At 33.4% G+C, this 18,205-nt stretch overlaps 1 protein-coding gene across 7 annotated transcripts in view; it reads left to right on the top strand.

The window, feature by feature from the left end:
- CSMD3 (CUB and Sushi multiple domains 3) overlaps positions 1-17,516 on the top strand; it is a 1,186,048-nt gene extending 1,168,532 nt beyond the window's left edge. For all 7 annotated transcript variants that reach the window (XM_070221725.1, XM_001915960.5, XM_070221729.1 and 4 more), the window contains 5 exons: positions 2,002-2,160; positions 5,028-5,140; positions 7,760-7,847; positions 9,919-10,054; positions 13,714-17,516. In XM_070221725.1, the coding sequence (XP_070077826.1) occupies positions 2,002-2,160; positions 5,028-5,140; positions 7,760-7,847; positions 9,919-10,054; positions 13,714-13,873 (656 nt within the window). In that variant the 3' untranslated portion in view covers positions 13,874-17,516. The remainder of the gene's footprint in view (positions 1-2,001; positions 2,161-5,027; positions 5,141-7,759; positions 7,848-9,918; positions 10,055-13,713) is intronic.
- The last annotated feature ends 689 nt before the right edge of the window (positions 17,517-18,205 follow it).

Raw genomic sequence — 18,205 nt, 5'->3', positions numbered from 1 at the left:
TAGATATACTTTTTTAAAGCTAAAAACTCTTTAAGGTGTTTACTAAATCAAGAGCTTTTTATCCATGCACTGTATCAAACTTTTGGGTTAGGTTCCCTTATACATCTAGAGCCCTGAAGGACATTTGATCCTGTCCAAAACATCCGTAAGACATTTGGTCCATAAGACATTTGGTCCATAAAACGTTTGGTCCAAGCCAAAACTTCCCTGATATCTGGTCATCTTTGGTCCTGTACCAAACATCCATGGAGACATTAGGTCCATGCCAAAAGTCCTTGATATTTGATCTTGTCCAAAATCATTTGGTTTGGACCAAAAATGCTCATGGGCATTTTGGACAGAACCAAATGTCAAGGACGTTTCAGCATGGGCCACATGTCTGATGGACATTTTGGACAGGACCAAATGTCTGCTAACCATACAGAGCATTGCTTTGTAGTTTGAGGTTTTAGAGAGAGAGCGCCACTGGAAGGATGACTTGGTAAAGATCACAGACCCAGGACTGTGGATTTCTCATAATACTCAATACACGTCTGCTAAATATGTATTTTATTACCAACTATATAGTGAGCTGTAAGGGCCACAGTTCCTCTATTTTATCTGCATAATAATAATAATAATGATTGTAGCAACTAACACTTAACTATACTTTTCACATTTGTTATCTCATTAATCTTCCTAACAACTCTATATTAATCTCATGTTAATCGTAAGGAAATCCAGGCTTAGAGAGTTAAATAACTTATCCAAAAGCACACAGTTCATAAATTGTAGAAGATGAACTTACATACAGGCAGCCTCACTCTAGTGGCTGCACTGCTAACATTTTTGCTATATTGCTTTTGAATTATTATAAGAAAAACTAATCATGTTGGTTGGAATAGTCAGTAAAAACTCAACTCTTAAGCGATTTTATGTTCATCCTCTAGCACAGTTTTGCTTTATTGGTTTGCTGAGTAGAAGTCACGGAATGTACAATTTGTAACCCCAGTCTCTGTGATCAGAGTGGTAAGAAGTGTGAAGTCGGTAGAGAGGATCATGTGACAAATGTCAATAACTTGTTAGGAGAAAAAAGACATTTTCCTAAATCTGCATCAGTCACTCACTCACTCAAACAGGCATGGCTCTTTTGCTAACAGCTGATTTCTGGGGAAGTGCTTTATTGTGATATATAGGATTAATGGAAGCTTCTCTCAGCCTCTTCCCAGGATCTGAGTAGACTTTGACATAATTTATATAACTATAAATTACATAACTAATTTATATATACTCTTATTTGGCTATATCTAACATAAAGAGTGTTTCTTCTTCAGGTGAAAGTTTTATAACATTAGAATATTCTTTGATTCTACCACAATTCAGCTCTCTCCCATGAGAGTTAGGCAATTGTAGTGGCAATCCTTTTATTTCTAAAAATACCTGTAAACCTCAAAGCTGTCAATATGGTGGAGCCCTGTTCTCGCCCAGGAGCATTGATTATTGGAATCACTGAACTCGATGTTCTGTAAGGAGGACAAAGGACCATCCTGCCTGACAGTCTCCCAGGGCTGTTCTGCAAGAGGGGTTTTGACTCTGCGCCCTTTCTCCCGTAAACCTGTTCCCATGGCTGTGAGAAAAGCAGGCCTCTTGGGGCTTGGATAGAGACTGACTTGACTCAGCAAAATCACTTTACTTTCTTTCTGAAAGAAAGAGATTATTAAAGGAGGTGAAATATAAGTAAACGATGTTTATTTGTGTTCTAAATATAAATCTCATGTCTTTAGTTGGTGATGTTCTCTCTTATTGATGACACGTACAAATCTAGGTTATTATGATTTTGGTTTATTCTAAAAAAATTGAAACACTTTATGTGAAGAATTCATTTTATAATACACATTCCACATTATTGTGTATTTAGCAAAATATTATTCAATAAACTAATGTTCATTAATCTACTATTTAACACTTATGTTTACAGGGCACCAGAAAATTAATATGTGTATTTATTTAATCTATTCACAGTTCCTGATGATGTGTTTGCCCAAAATTATATATGGAAAGGCTCTTACAATTTTAAGGGAAAGAAACAACCCATGACCTTGACAGTTACAAGTTTCAATGCTTCTACTGGGAGAGTCAATGCAACACTCAGCAATAGCAACATGGAACTGCTGCTTTCAGGTATCACATTAAAGAACAGCAAACAATGCCTTTGTGCTTTCATTTCCATCATTTCATCATTTTATTAGTGATTTTTATGCTGTGAAATGTTTGTTACATTTTTTTGATGACATTCATAATTCATCCAGAAACAAGGCTTTTTTGTATTGATGCATGAATATTACTATATAAATTACTACATAAATACTCTGTGATTCTGAAATAAGCTCCCACAAGAATATTTTTATGTAGCTAGAAGGAGTCATCATGAAATAGAACAGAACTTTTCAGTATAACTAAATCTTTATTCTCATAACACCAAAGAGGCTGGATCAGTGATATGCAAGCTATTTTATGGTCACAAAATGATTTCTTCAAATGAGAATATTTGGATTGAAACCATAATTTAAGACAGAAAAGCTGCAGCTACACATACTTGAAACAGTCATAAAGAACCCAGAGCCCTAACACCTGCTCAGCCCTCTCAAATTTCTGTTTCCTCTATCTAGTGCACAGTTCCCTCCTTATCTTCGATTGCTCTGGTTTTTCTGACATTCAGATGTTTTCTCAAATGTCTTCTCGTCAACAGTACACAGTGCCATGACCCTGTCTAAAGTAACCTTCACATTGTAAACAGAATCAGACACACTCTTAGTCTTAGGCAGTCTTATCCTGTTTCATTATCTTTTTTTCACTATTTGAAATTATAGTACAGTATAGCATAACATAGTATAGTATTACATGACATTACATGACCTTATTTATTTGTCTACACTCCAAGAGAATAAGCTTGAAGAGTACCAATCTTTGACTTCCAGTTCATTACTATATCACAGAGGTCAGAAAAGCATCTGAAACAAGATAGGCCTCAATGAATATTATCAAATTAATGAATTTAAATTATTACTCTCATTGTTAAAAATATTTTTGAAAAACTGATATTGTTAATATGAAATGTATGTATTTTTAAATTTCTTGGCTGGCTATGTATATATCCTACATAATTATTAATAATGAAATCATTTGTGGTATAAATAAAATGGAAAATAAAATTATTGATTTTGTAAATTTTAGAACAAATAAGCATCATTTTATATTATAGAATGATCCTTCATTAAACCCAAAGTAAAAGTATTAGAAGTTAATATGTATTATATTTTTAAAAATATATGCACTTATATGTTATAAATTGAAACAACCTGTACAGACCTTCCTCGACTTACCAGGGTTATGTCCTGATAAACCCACTGTGAGTTGAAAATATGTTAAGTCAGAAATGCGTTTAATACACCTAACCTACCGAACATCAGAGCTTAGCCTAGCCTACATTAAACATGCTCAGAACACTTACATCAGCCTACAGTTGGGCAAAATCATCTTAACACAAAGCCTATTTTATAATAAAGTGTTGAATATCTGATTGATTTATTTAATATTGTACTGAAAGTGAAAAACAAAATGGCTGTATGGGTCAGAATCATTGTAATTGTACGAGTTGTTTATCCTTGTAGTCACATGGCTGACTGGGAGCTGCCACTGCCCAGCATCACGAGAGAGTATCCTTCTGCATATTGCTAGCCAGGAAAAAGATCAAAATTCAAAATTCCAAGTACAGTTTCTGCTGAATGTGTATATTTCTATTGCACTGTTGTAGAGTCAAAAAATCGTAAGTCAAGCCATCAGGGACCAACTATATATGAATGAGAGAAATGCATTTAAATGATGACTACTGATTTATTTAACTTTGAAACATAAATGATTTTTTCTTTATTTTTCTGTAAAAGAGCACAAAATAAATATATATTTAATCTAGAAAAATTTCAAAACAAATTCCTAAAAATATTAAAAAACGCATAAATAAATTTAATTTGCTATCACTATCTCCATATAAATCAGTTGTAATATTTCCCCAGCAATTTTATTTGTGATTACTTTTACGTCTTTTCCCTATTAATCGTAATTTACGTTGGATCAAGATCTATCTACCATTATCTTTGTATTCCTGGCATATTCTTGATAGTTTATTACATAGGAGAAATATTAAGTGAGTGAATGAAATTTCAACTACCAGTTAATCACAAAATTTTTACTTAGAACCTTATTTTCTATTATTCCCCTAAACAGATTTACATTTCAGCTTATTTCTACTCTTGTAATACTCACTGTTTAAGGAAAAAAAATCATTGTATATATTTTGGCTTCTCTCCTTTATGCCATTACCTATATTTACCTTCTTGAACTAAAAATCGTTCTTGATTTTTGAGACTCAGCTCAAAAGCTCTTTTTCTGAATAGGCACTTCCTGATCACTCCAGTGTGAAATGATCCTTCTCCTTTCTGGCCTTTTCTTTATCACATTATCTCACGTTTTAGCTAGTTGTGTACCTGACATGTTTCTTACTTCATTGGAAATGCTTTTAAGCATCCTATCTTACAGGAACAACATATATTTATCTTTGTGGCTCCAGTAGCACCTAGAATACTGTCTTTCACAGATTTGTCACCCAACTCATTATTAACAAAAATTATCAGGAATTTTAACATTTGATTCATTTCCTTAAAGATTTTAAATCTGATTGGGAGGAGAAATCACTTTGTTTGCAATATCATGGAATGACTTATTAAGAACAGTAATATTTAATCTTAATAGCATAGGTAATTTAAATCTCACAAGATTTAAATTGAAAATTTCAGCTGAAAGAGAGATCAATGTATATATATTACATGATTTGTGAAAAGCATTGTGGGTAAAGCTGGCCTTGACTCGGGCTTATTTTATTTCTTTTCCTATCATATATATTACATGATATATTTAAGGAGTTATAGATAATAAAATGAAGTATAACTATTTGCAAAATTAGTAGACTAAAATGTCTTTGCGCTTTACAGGGGTATATAAAAGCCAGGAAGCTCGCCTAATGTTACACATCTATCTCATCAAAGTACCAACTCATGCTTCTGTGAAGAAAATGAAGGAGGAAAATTGGGCCATGGATGGCTTTGTAAGTTTAATTCTTTGAAAGTCTGCTGCTGATTTTAATAACAAATTTGTGCTTAGTTTGTCATTAAAATTCCAGAAAAAGGTTATTTTCTAAATTTAGCTAGTTATGAACACACACATATAAAATAGCAAAATTGCTATTATGGTTAAATTATTCTAAAGAAAAGATGCAGTATAAATATTTAGTAATCTAGAGTGTCAGACCTAGGGTTATTGGATTCTGGTGGGCTTTGCTTATTTTTATGGTACTTCTGTATTGGTTGGAGGCATAGAGTTTTTCATTAGTTTCATCAAATGTATTTTGTCTACAGTCAGGACTAGATAAATAAATCTGGATAAAATATAATTCCATCTTTGTCTGGAACCACTATTTAAGACATATGCAACGTATTAACAAAATTCAACAGAAAAATTAGGTATGCCCATTAAATTTAAACACAGATTCAGGATATTTTATAAAGTTGTCTGTGAAGAGAAAGTTATGTGAGCTGCTTCCTATGGGGATATAGTTATAATAGCTTCATCTTGGAGTCACTCTGTCCTATTCAGTCACTCCTGTGAATGGAGTTTCTAAATTGGCAGTTGGAAGCAACAAGTCTCATATTCACATATGGCCCAGGAGTCTTTGCTAAAACATGAGCATGAGAGCTTTGACTTTGTCCTCTCCAGTAACAAGCCTTCTTTTACAATAAAGAGCTAGCAGGAAAGAAGACAGCAGGTCATAGGCTTCGGTAAGTTTGATTCCCAAGGAAAAAATGTCCATCCTGTTTCCCTATCTGTACCGTCGTTCATGGAGTTGAGAACTAACTCATGTCTTCAATGCACTCAGATTGTTTCGTTGTATTATTTCATCTAGGAAACACATACAATGAATTCATTTATTTAAATATTAGAGCTTGAGCTATTCTTTTTAAAAGCATTTCGTTTTTTAAAATGGCCATGCCCAGAGAGTGATTTGTGATAATAAGGAATAACTCACTTGTGAAATATCAGACTTCTGTGGATGGTTTGGTATGATATTTTGCTTTGTAGGATGGGGATTCAGGTTTTTTACAGCTTTTACAATAACGTACATGACTTAGATAGCTAATTGTAACTAATCAGAACAAACTTCAGAGTAAATTTACATTACTAGTTTCCAGGAATGCTGAAATGTGTCAATTCCTATTTTATCTATGAGCTCAAATGACACTATGCATGTAAAGTATTTTTAAATATAAGATTTTATACACTTGCAAGGTGCGTGTAATAGTCAGCACTTACAGTATTAGATATAGCCACAAAATCTCAAGGTCAAACAAGTATTTGTTCCTTCTCATGTGTACAAGTTTAGTTGAGGGAGCTGCACTTGAAGCTGTGGTAGGAAGCTCAGGTCTGCTCCATGTGTCTCATTTTGGAGCCTAGGCTGAAGGAACAGCAGCACCTGGAGCATATTCTTTCTTGTCAGAGGTCAGAAGCACTGAAGGGCACGGTAGAAACATGTTCCCCCCTCTTTTTTATAAAAAAACAGCTCTCTTAAAATATAATTCATATACCCTGCAATTTACCTATTTAAAGTATATAATCCAGTGTGGTTTTTAATATATTTACAGATATGTGTAACCATCGCCACAGTTGATTTTAGAATATTTTCATCACCTCAAAAAGGAATTCCATATCATTTAGCTATCTCCCCCACCAACCAGCCCTCATCCCCACCCTCGCTCTAAGCAACCTCTAATCTCTTTTCTGTCTCTATAGATTTCCCTGTTCGGGACTTTCATTTTTATGGAGGCATATAATATGTGGCATATAATATGTGGCTTCTTTCAGGGAAACATGCTTCATAAGACCTAGGCTTACTGACCCATTGTCAATTCCACCCACATTCCATTGGCAAAAGCAAGTCACAGGACCAAACACAACTTAGTGAGATGGAAAGTATACTCTTCCCATGAAGGTTGGTGGGAGAGGGAAGAAGGCATGTATGTATATGTTGAACAGTGATCTAATCTACAAAGTACAGTATAACCATATTTATTTTTTTTCCCTCAGGAATATTAGCCTTGAGATAACATCTATTGTCAACCCTCCTCTTTTTTTGGTTGGGGAAGATTAGCCCTGAGCTAACATCTGTGCCAGTTGGCCTCCACTGTGGAGGGATGTGGGATCCCTCCACAGTATGGCTAATGAGTGGTGTAGGTCCACACCCAGGATCTGAACCTGTGAACCAAGGCCGCTGAAGTGGAGTTCACCAGACTTAACCACTACACCATAGGGCCAGCCCCCATGTTTTAATTTTTAACTGACCATTTGCCTCATTCTGATTCATCATATCATTGCCCTTTTTTTGACAATAGGTTTCTTAGCCTAAAAGAAATCTATATATCTATATCATTATATTAATAACAAACCCCATTTTTTTCTAGTGTTGTAATTATTTAAAAATGAAAATTGTGATTTTCTTTGCTTTTAATGATGGCAGATTTGCACGATGTGCTGTGTTTTACATAGGAGAAAGCTCTACATGGAGGAATTCTGCATCATATTAATTTCAGGATAAAACTGAAGATTTATTGAGGGTGGGAAAACATAGCTGTGACCAGTCTTCAGATTTAATCAAATGTATAAATATTTTTAGGTCTCTGCTGAGCCTGATGGAGCTACTTATGTATTTCAAGGATTTATTCAGGGCAAAGATTATGGGCAGTTTGGACTACAAAGACTGGGTAATGTATACATTTTCATTCTCATGTAGTTCCTTTATTACTCCAGACATCATAAGAAAGTAGAGTAGATTCTGTACATTAGGTACACTTGTTACATTTTGAAGTTTTCTTTGTCAAGAATATACATTGATACATTTGATAGCCTTTTAAATAATCACATTCTGCAAAATATTGATTCTCCATGTATCAACTCTGTACGATGTTTAGTTTTTCATCAAATTTCTAATAAACATGACAAAATGTCTTGCCCTTAAGCAAGTAAAAAGGAGAAAAAGTGATAGAGATATAAAAGAAAATATTAAACTGTAAATTATTTTATCTTATCTCATGAGAACTGTAATACTTCTCTTCAGTTTGAATATTGTTGCAATTTTCTTACTCCTTCAAAAATGTAGTGGCGCTTTGAGAAACTCATAGGGTCTAGAAAGGGAAAATAGCTTTGAGGAATGGGGGGGAATGGGACCCTTCTTGGGGCTTTGTGCTCTTCACCTATGTAAATTTTCTGTGGTGGGAGGCACAGGGTTTTGTCATTCTGATTTCCCACTCTTCCAAAATGTGCATAAACCTTATCTTGCTTGAATGTATTTATTAACATAGCTTTTGGTGTATAATTTTCCTAAGGTATAGTGTTTCCCATTATTATATTGTGGTATTGATACTTAAAGAATAAATTTAGACTCTAAAAACTACTGTTTGACATTTACCTTAACAATTCCATTACTTTGAACTTTTATATAAATATTTTGAGTCTCTGGAAAAATCAAGTAAAGAACAAGGTACTAACTTTTTTTAACCTGGCATAAGGTGTGACTGAGTTGAATATAACTATTTATCAAAAAGGGAAACTAGCTTTCTCTAAATGAACAATAATAATAAGATATCATTTGGGATAATGTCTTGCCTAAAATTGTGTTAGTTTTAAAAACAGGGTAAAACATTCATTAACACAGTCATGTAATTGAGTGCAAGATGCGTCCACATAATATTCCCCAAAACATCTCAAACACTACATGTCTAAAGCAGAACCTATAAAACCAAAGAGATTTCTTTTTGGAAAAGAACTATTAGCTATTTTGTATTCCCCCATCTCTGTGCCAACAAGTTGACAAACCTGATTTTTCTCATTTCCTAACTGTGCTAATGGCATAGTCATTTACTCAGCCCCAAGAAGAACGCTTCTAATCCTATGCCTTCTTACTTCTTTCATTCACACAAACAAGTTCTGTTGATTTTAACTACAAAATATTTCCTAATTCTGTCTCTTCATCCTCTTCCTAATGCTCTAGTTCAAACCTTAATTTCCTGTTTTATCTGGGTTGTTGCTACAACCTTCACACTACTCTTGCTTCCAGTCTGGACTCCCTCGAGTCCATCCCACTCTAGTCACTGTTCTAAATCGTGTATCTTATCACTAGGTCTTTTATTTCTAAACACCTTCATTTGTCCCTCACTTCAGGTATGTAGTAAGTTTGAGCTTTTAGAAGGATATTTATGCCTTTTCAGAGTATAGCCATAGTTTATCATTTTCTCCTCCTACTTCTACCACACATCTTCTCCACACAAACACAACTAATGCTTGTCACATCCTGTAACTATGCCACTCAGGTTCCCATTTCTAGGTTTATGATGGTCCTACTTCCTCTCCCATTCATTATTCTACTGATTCTTCAAGGCCATATTGCATATCCTCCAGAAAACATTCTTTCATGGCACCAGAGAAAATTACTCCTTTTCTCCCTAAAGTATGTCGATCATTAATTTGTGCTTATGTATATACTTATTTGAGCCTCTGTATTCTTCCCACAATTATATAAACTTTTCAGTTCAGAGATTCTACTTATTCTTTATTCTGTATCCTTCCCTTGAAAAATATGTTATACATAGTAGGCATTGTGCAAAATTATGTGGAAATGAGTTGAAGGAGTTTCATGAATTATTTTTGTTTACTATGTACATTTCCAAGTAGATATCTTGAGAAAAGAAGAAGTTAATTGGTTCATAAAAATAAAAATCAATTATGATAAAATAGAGTTGATTTTGTAATTTTATAATTTATTTTTTTATCTTATAGGACTAAATACATCAGAAGGTTCAAATTCTTCAAATCAACCTCATGGTACAAATAGTAGTTCTGTGGCCATTGCTATTCTTGTGCCTTTTTTTGCACTTATATTTGCAGGATTTGGATTTTATCTTTATAAACAAAGGTGAGTTTGTTGATTTTAACAGTAAAATATTTCCCATATCTATATTTCATGTTCTTTTTACTGGTCTAGTTCAAATCCTAATTTCTATTTTTTTCTGAGTTGTTGAAATCTCTGTGCACCAAATAGCCACAGTGTGTCAAACAACCACAGTTGTTGAAAACCTTATATTTCCAGGCTACCCTCCACCACCCCAACATGCACACAATAAAAATTTCTCTGTTAACTTGCACAAGCATTCAACTTAACCCTTTCTCCTTTTGATTGTTAATTTCCTGGTACATAACTAATTTATATAAGTTATTTTTACATTATCCATAATGAGACTTTAGAGATACAAGATCTAGGTTAAGGTTTAAATTGAAGAGGTGACATCCGATGCCAGATTTATTTAGAGAACTAGGAAGAAGCTTGTGTCCAAAACTCTGAGTTCGCATGACAATACTGACCAGTTTTACCCAGGTAGACAGATGGTAAAATCCTTTAATCCTCTTGTTTATCATCTGTTGCTTTTAGAAGATTATGCAATTAATATGTTGTATTTATGATCTATCTAGTATATGACTATACATTTTACTAGTTAGTTGTTGTTCACTATATCCATTACAACATCCTGGTGAGGGGCTTTACTATGCAGTTCTCCACTCTCTGCGACCATCTCTTATCAAGAAAAAAATATGTAAGTAACAAGATAATTAAATGAATATTACCTAAATACATTTTTCCCAAAACTGATGTTTTTATTATCAATGTCAGTCTGTAATATCTAAGAGTGATTTGTTTAATAACACATAAATTTGTAACAATTGCATATTAGCAGCTGTTTAGGCTTTGTCAATATCAGACTTTGTTAATGATAAAAATTCTTACTAAGTATATTTATAAAGCAAGCAATGCCAATCTTTTTTTATTACTGTGGTAAAATACACATAACATAAAACCGTTTAAACTAAGTGTATAATTCAGTGGCATTTAGTACATTGACAATGTCATGAAACCATCCTGCTAGTTCCAGAACATTTTCATTACCCAAAAAGGAAACTCTGTACCCATTAAGTAGTCACTCCTCATTCCCACCTCCACCCTAGGCAACTACTAACCTGCTGTCTGTCTATATTGGTTTGCCTATTCTGGATATTTCATATAAATGGAATCATACAAAATGTGACATTTTGTATCTGGCTTCTTAAACTTAACATAATGTTTTCAGGTTTCGTCCATGTTATAGCACGCCTCAGTACTTCATTACTTTATGTGGTTGAATAATATTCCATTGTACGTTTGAATGTCTTCTGTGTGAATATGTCCTTTCATCAGCTGATGAACATCTAGAATTGTTCCTTCCTTTTGGCTATTGTGAATAGTGCTGCTATACACATTTGTGTACCAGTTTTTGTTTGGACACCTGTTTTAATTCTTTGAAGTATATATCCAGGAACGGAATTGCTGGGTTCTGTGGTAATTCTACATTGAACTTACTGTGGAAACACCAAACTGTTTGGCACAGCAGCTGCACCATTTTACATTCCCATCAGCAATGTATGAATGTTCCACATTCTCCACATCTACACCAACACTTGTTATTTTCTGTTTTCTTTTCTTCTTCTTCTTTTTTTTAAATTATAGCTATTCTAGTATGTGTGAAGTGGTATCCCATTGTGGTTTTAGTTTGCATTTCCCTAATTACTAATGACATTGAGCATCTTTTCATGTGCTTTTTGGCCATTTTTCTATTTTCTTTGGAAAAATGCCTATTCAAGTACTTGGTCCATTTTTTTAATTGGGTCATTTGTCTTATTGTTGTTGAGTTATAAGAGTTCTTTATATAATCTGGATACTAGATTCTTATCAGATATATGGTTTGCAAATATTTCTCCCTTTCTATGGGTTGTATTCCCACTGTCTTGGTAATGCTCTTTGATGTACAAAAGTTTTCCATTTTGATGAAGTCCAATTTATCTAGTTTTTCTTGTTACTTTTGCTTTTAGTGTCATATCTAAGAAGCCATTCCAAATTCAAGGTCATGAAGATTTGCCTGTATGGTTTCTCATAAGGATTTTATAGACTTAGCTCTTATATTTAGAACTTTGATTTATTTCAAATTAATTTTTGTCGATGGTGTAAACTTTTCTAAAGCTCGATGATATTATTTTGCTTAAAGCTGTTGCACAATATTAGCAAAAGGAAATTCCTTTACATCTTCATGATTCGTACCCAATTAGAAGAAAATGATGTTGTTTCTGATTTTTATTGTGAATCTATTTTGAAAAAAGAGAGACAAATAAGACCTATTAGAGTTATGCACCTGGCAAGAGCAAGTTGTAAGCAATATAATTGTATACCTGATGCCATTGAAAGAAACTTAAGATAGCTTTTTTAAAAAAAATTTATTGTCAGGAAAATCACTTAATTTTTAGTGTAGAGAAAATTTCAGAAAATGCATTAGGGATAGTAAAATAATATAATGGAAAATACAGACTACATAGAAATAGTTAAAAATTTGTGGTGTTGGTTGTATACAAAGGTGTTGAGACAGAGATTTATCTTAACATATATCCTTTTTATGAATTAGGTCCCAGAAACAGGTAGGGGCAAGTCTGAATTTGTTCCATTATAAATGTCAGTAGATTATGCAGTGGGATGTGGGAAACTAGAAATAAGCATTCGTTAAAGGTCAGAGAAATAAAGAAAGAAAGCAGGAATTCCAGACCAGCAACTGACACTGCCAGCCTAGCCTCCATATGTTTTGTTAGCTAAAGGCAAATGTTCAGTTATCAGTAACTCTCTGGAAACTGTTTTCATGACTTGAGTATCAGTATAGTCATTTCTTTGAGATTTTGAATTTACTTGCTCTAACGTATATCATTTTTAAGCAAATTGAGTATTTATGTTTCTGGGATACTCTAGGCACCCTCTTAAGTTAGGCCTCAGTTGTCTACTCTTCCTGAAATCGTCTTATTAGTGCAGAACCAGCTTCTTCTTGTCCTTTGACTCACATTAAATTTAACCTCCTCAGATATTCTTTTCCCTATTGTATCTCCTAAAGTGGATCCCAGTCATGTCCTGTCATTTCAACCATTTTCTGTTTCACCAAAATAATTCTCATTACCTATTATTCTTGTTTTATTTATTTTTAATTTATTCATTGTTTTCTATTACTACAATATGAGCTCCATGACAGTAATGACTTTGTATGCTTTTTTAAAAAAAATTATCTATCTAATTCCTAGGATCATGCATGGCACATAAGGATGCTCAGTAAATGTTTGATGTATGAATGAATGAATGAATGAATGATTAGCAATGAGATTTAAATTCCTCATCATTATAATAATTTATTTATATTATACATGCTAATTCATAATAATGATTTATTATTTCAAAGAAGATTTGTGAGAATAGCCATATTACTTTTTTATACATGTATTACTCATAAATGGTACTGTATATATGTATTATATGTAAATAATGAAAGTCACCTAGGATTTAACAGTAACAGGTAATTGTTCAAATCTCATGTATTGAGTTTATGACTTCTCAGTTAATACTTTTGAGTTACATTATCCATTAACATTGATAACTCAAATATATTATGTTTGAGCCCTACTCTTATGTTTCTAGAAGAAAGTTAACACATAGCTAATTAATATTCTCGTCAACAGGACTGCACCCAAAACACAGTATACAGGATGCTCAGTTCATGAAAATAACAATGGCCAAGCAGCTTTTGAAAACCCCATGTATGACACCAATGCGAAGTCAGTGGAAGGGAAGGCAGTACGATTCGATCCCAACTTGAACACGGTCTGCACAATGGTATAATGCGGCAATCCTTTGCCTTCTTCAGAAGCTTGGAAATCGACACACAGAACAGTGCACATTTAGTTCACTGCTAAACAAATTAAAGCACACTTTTCAGGACTTGCTGGGTCACCTTTTCCTGAGGAATGGTAGAGAAGAGCGTTTTTTCATAAACTGGACCATAATTCTTCTTCATGTTTACCATGGAGAGTTTTACAGAATTTCGGCTGCACTCTGAGAGTGCTTACTCACAGTTTATTTGCTTTTTTTAAAAAGGAGATTATTCTAAAACATAAACTTATTTGCATATATTGGAGGAGCATCCACTATCAGTATTTCTGTGCTTTATAAACTATATTAGAGGGACTGGGTTTAAAAAAAAAAGATATAGGGTAGAAAATAAGAGCTATACTTACAAGAGTCAATAGATCACTGACTTCTCTTTAACCGTCATGAGCTACATCACACCCACAAGTCTGTAGTTCCCATCACTCTATGGTCTATTCGTTCTTGCTGAGTCATTGTTTTCCTTATTTCCATGGTTATTTCAGACTGAGTCATGCCCTGAAATGTTTATGAGCTAACTTATGCCACAGCAGTGATAAGATTGCCCATTCTGATTTGACTCTTTCTGGTTTTTGTTCTTCAGTATTATACTGCTATTTTTTTTAGACCGCTTGTCATAGCTTCTGCAAATGGCAAGATCATCGTGCTGTCCTCTCGATTTCCCTCATTATGCTGTAACCAATATTATTCAGTGAGCCATGGGATAGTGTTTAAGTCCTTGCTTCAATCTGTTTTGTCACCCAGAAACCACTTTAGCTGGCAAAAATTATCTATAATAATGATGATTTTGCAGTTATCTGAGACACCAAACTTACCATCCTTTACCAAATTTTCCAATGTTTTAAAGACCAAGTAGAACCTGTAAATCTACTGTATTTGGTTTATGATATATCTACTTTTCCTTCCAGTTGAGCCTTCAAATTTATTTAACATTGTTTTGAACTTTTGTCTAACAGTGAGTTGGGATATAAGCTTTTTAAGCTTTTAACTTTTATCTAACAATATGTTAGAAATATATTTTGGAACCGCCCCTAAACATAATGACTTAAAAAATTTGCTCTTTCAAATCACCAATATAAATTTGTTTCCTAAAGTTTTGGATTTACAAATTTTCATATATTTTAAAATTTCTGAACTCTTCCTCTTAAGAAGCAGGTTTCACGTGTGACAGGTTTATTTCATTGTCAAATTAGATATGTTTTTGCAAGTTATTGGTGGCTCATTTATAAGTATCACAGTAAGGCTAGCATTTTGATTTAATAGGTCATTGTCTTCCTTTTATAGCATGTTTACTTCATTGAATAAATTACGTACCCAGTGTGAACTCTTTGTTGTCCCTTTCAAATGTGGATAACTCTGTAAACAGTCTAGACTTTTTGTATCTTGAGACAGAGTGCCTAAGAGAAATCATTGCACCCGGGAGCACTACTTGGATCTATCTCTACAACATTTAGTGAATTTCTTGTAAACCACTTTGAGATACATTGTTTTGGAAATTCATACAATTTTCTCAACATTGTACTCTACTGACAGGATGCTGTTTTAAATTTTATGCCATCAGTTATTTATTCTTGTTTATTCAAATGACTGCAATAACAACAATTCATTCATTAATGTTAAGGTTAATACATTTAAGATCTTGTTTAAACAATGTTTCTTCTGCAACTGGCTACTCCTCTTATATTAATGCATACACTTTTGTAAAGAAGTATATTTTTATGAAAAGAACTTTGTAAAAGTATGATGTAAATTTTCAGTGCAATGTAAACAAAATAAAAATGGATAATTGCTTTTGTAAAATGTGTATTCTTTCCAAATTGTCTGCCAGTGTACTGGTTAGTAAAAGAAATGAACAGACCACATTTATTTGGTGTTTTAAAGTTCCAAAACTGCATATCATATATATTTAGTTAGCAACATAGTAATGAAGTATGGGTGTTTTTCTTCTTTATAGTTCCCCAAGTGTGACACTATTTTATAAGTAAGTAGATTTCTGGTAAACATAATAGTATCATAAAAACCTCATCTTAGAATTTTCCTTAAATGTAAATATTTTAATAATACTATCTAAATTTAGATATACCTGATAATTTCTAATACTTCTGTAGCATATTTTCTTAGAGATCCATATGTTTAACGTGCTTCATAGGTATGAACTCAATAAGCTTTTGAATAGCTACATTAAAGTAATACTCAAAAGCAAATCTGTCTTGCCAAAGTGGAACATGTAATGTTTTGTACTCAAGAAAGTTATCAAGCTTCTATAAAGTTTAAATCACAGGTAATTTAGGCTCAATTTTATTAGAAAACTCTTTTTTCACAAAATATAGTCTTTATATTTCCAAACCACAAACATCCTGCTTATTTATAGTCTATCTCTGTTTATTACACTTTTATTGTAGAAGTAAATGCCCATTGATATAATTCTAGTTTCTTTTTTAACTTCGTTAACTGTTAAAAAAGAACAGTTACCTCCCAAAAAAGGTGTTACCTCCATCTTTCTCTCATTTCATGTCTTCCATATTTTCCCTTGTTGTTTCTTTGTCTTTATGTTTAGTCCTCTCTGTGTTTTTTCTTTTTCTACTTTTTAATTTGCTTTTGCTCTTCTGATGCTTTTCTTAATATCCTTTCCTGCTTTATGATGTGGATTAAGGCTGTCCCAGCTAGAGAAGCCCAAGGTGACCTGGCCTACATGCCAAACTATATGACCCAGTGGACTTTTTTAATGGTATGAATTAGGACTGCCCCAGGGAGAGAAGCCCAGGGCATCCTCACCTACATGCCGATCTATATGGCCAGATTCGTATCTAAAGTTATATGACCACACAATAACCAGACCCCATCTGCACTGAAATCATTTAATGACATTTTACATCATCTTTCTTTTTTCCAGTAAAAATAAGTCATGTACCCATGCCTTATAAATTTAGCCCTAACCCTCAACTCAGGGCAGCAGCAGGAGCTCTGACTGCCCATGGGTCCTGTCCCCATGCCTACAGCTCTTCACTGCCCATGGGTCTTGTCCCCAAGCAGCAGAAGCTCTGACTGCCCATGGGTCCTGTCCTCATGCTACTCCACACTATTCTCTAAATAAAAGAGCACCACTGCCAGACCTTGAGGGTCCAAGAAATCTTTCTTTCGACTCCTCGGCTCACCAACCCCGCATCACTTTACATGTCCTCTCCTTTAAATCCTTATATTATTTTTCATACTTTTCTAGGCTCTTTATCCTTAACCCTCTCAAAAGTTAGCAGAAATTTTAGTGGAAGCAATTTTATTTTTATTTTTTCTCAGCTTTGTTGAAGTATAATTAACAATGTTATAAGGTATTTAAAGTGTAAAAAGTGATGATTTGATAATTGTGTACTTTTTTCTGTGTGTGTGAGAACATTTAAGTTCTACTCTCTTAGCAAATTTCAATTAAGGAAGTAATTTTAAAGAGTTTTCTTCTACTTCCCTTATATTTAAGAATATTAAAGCCATAAGTTCCACCCAGAACTCTTGATGCTGGAGCCTGATGATAATGATTGTGGAAACAGACCAAAGGGTCACATTTATTTTACCTGTCCTTTTCCCCTACAAGTGAGAAAAAAAAAAAGCACCATAATATCTGCTAAAAGAGTCAATAAGTAGATGATACTCTTAAAGAGAATAAGAGAATGCATAGCCTATCAAAGTATTAATCTGTAAATATCTATAAATTTAAAATAGGCATAAAGTGAGGTAAAAAAAATCTCTCCTATAGAGTTATAAGAAGCCCGTGAGTCTAAGAAATAATTCAGAATGCGTAGTTTGAAATTTGGCTGAAAGAAATATTGATTTGCTTTTTTTTTCCAGGATGACTGGAGGAAAGGAAATATTGATCTGAGAAGATATATACGTTGTAAAATTCTGAAAAATATCTTTCTGTCATCACTTTCATGAGCTTAGTATTCTAAAGTAATTTAAGAGCAGATTTAAAAGTTACTAGGAGGTAGAAATGGCCACTGGACATTAGATTTTATTCTTCAGTATACAAAGCAATAAAACTAGGGAACACCTGCCAGATACTTTCCCAACTTTTAATAAGTTCCCATGTGTAATAGTTTTATTAGTTTTGAAAAAGAAGTATATTCTATACGTTCAAATTCATAGCTATAAATTGTATTGCAAAACACAAAACAAGAAATCTGTATTTAAACTCTCATAAGGTCTAAAACTTGCTTGTAACTATTAGCATAACTATGAAAACAGGAATAAACCCATGTGCTTTGGCAGGACTAGTGAAATATATAGATGCAGAGAAAA

This window comes from Equus caballus, chromosome 9, assembly GCF_041296265.1.
Source record: "Equus caballus isolate H_3958 breed thoroughbred chromosome 9, TB-T2T, whole genome shotgun sequence".
NCBI classification, from domain to species: domain Eukaryota; kingdom Metazoa; phylum Chordata; class Mammalia; order Perissodactyla; family Equidae; genus Equus; species Equus caballus.
The sequence above is the reverse complement of the archived record's forward strand: the minus strand, read 5'-3'. Positions and strand labels throughout refer to the sequence as shown.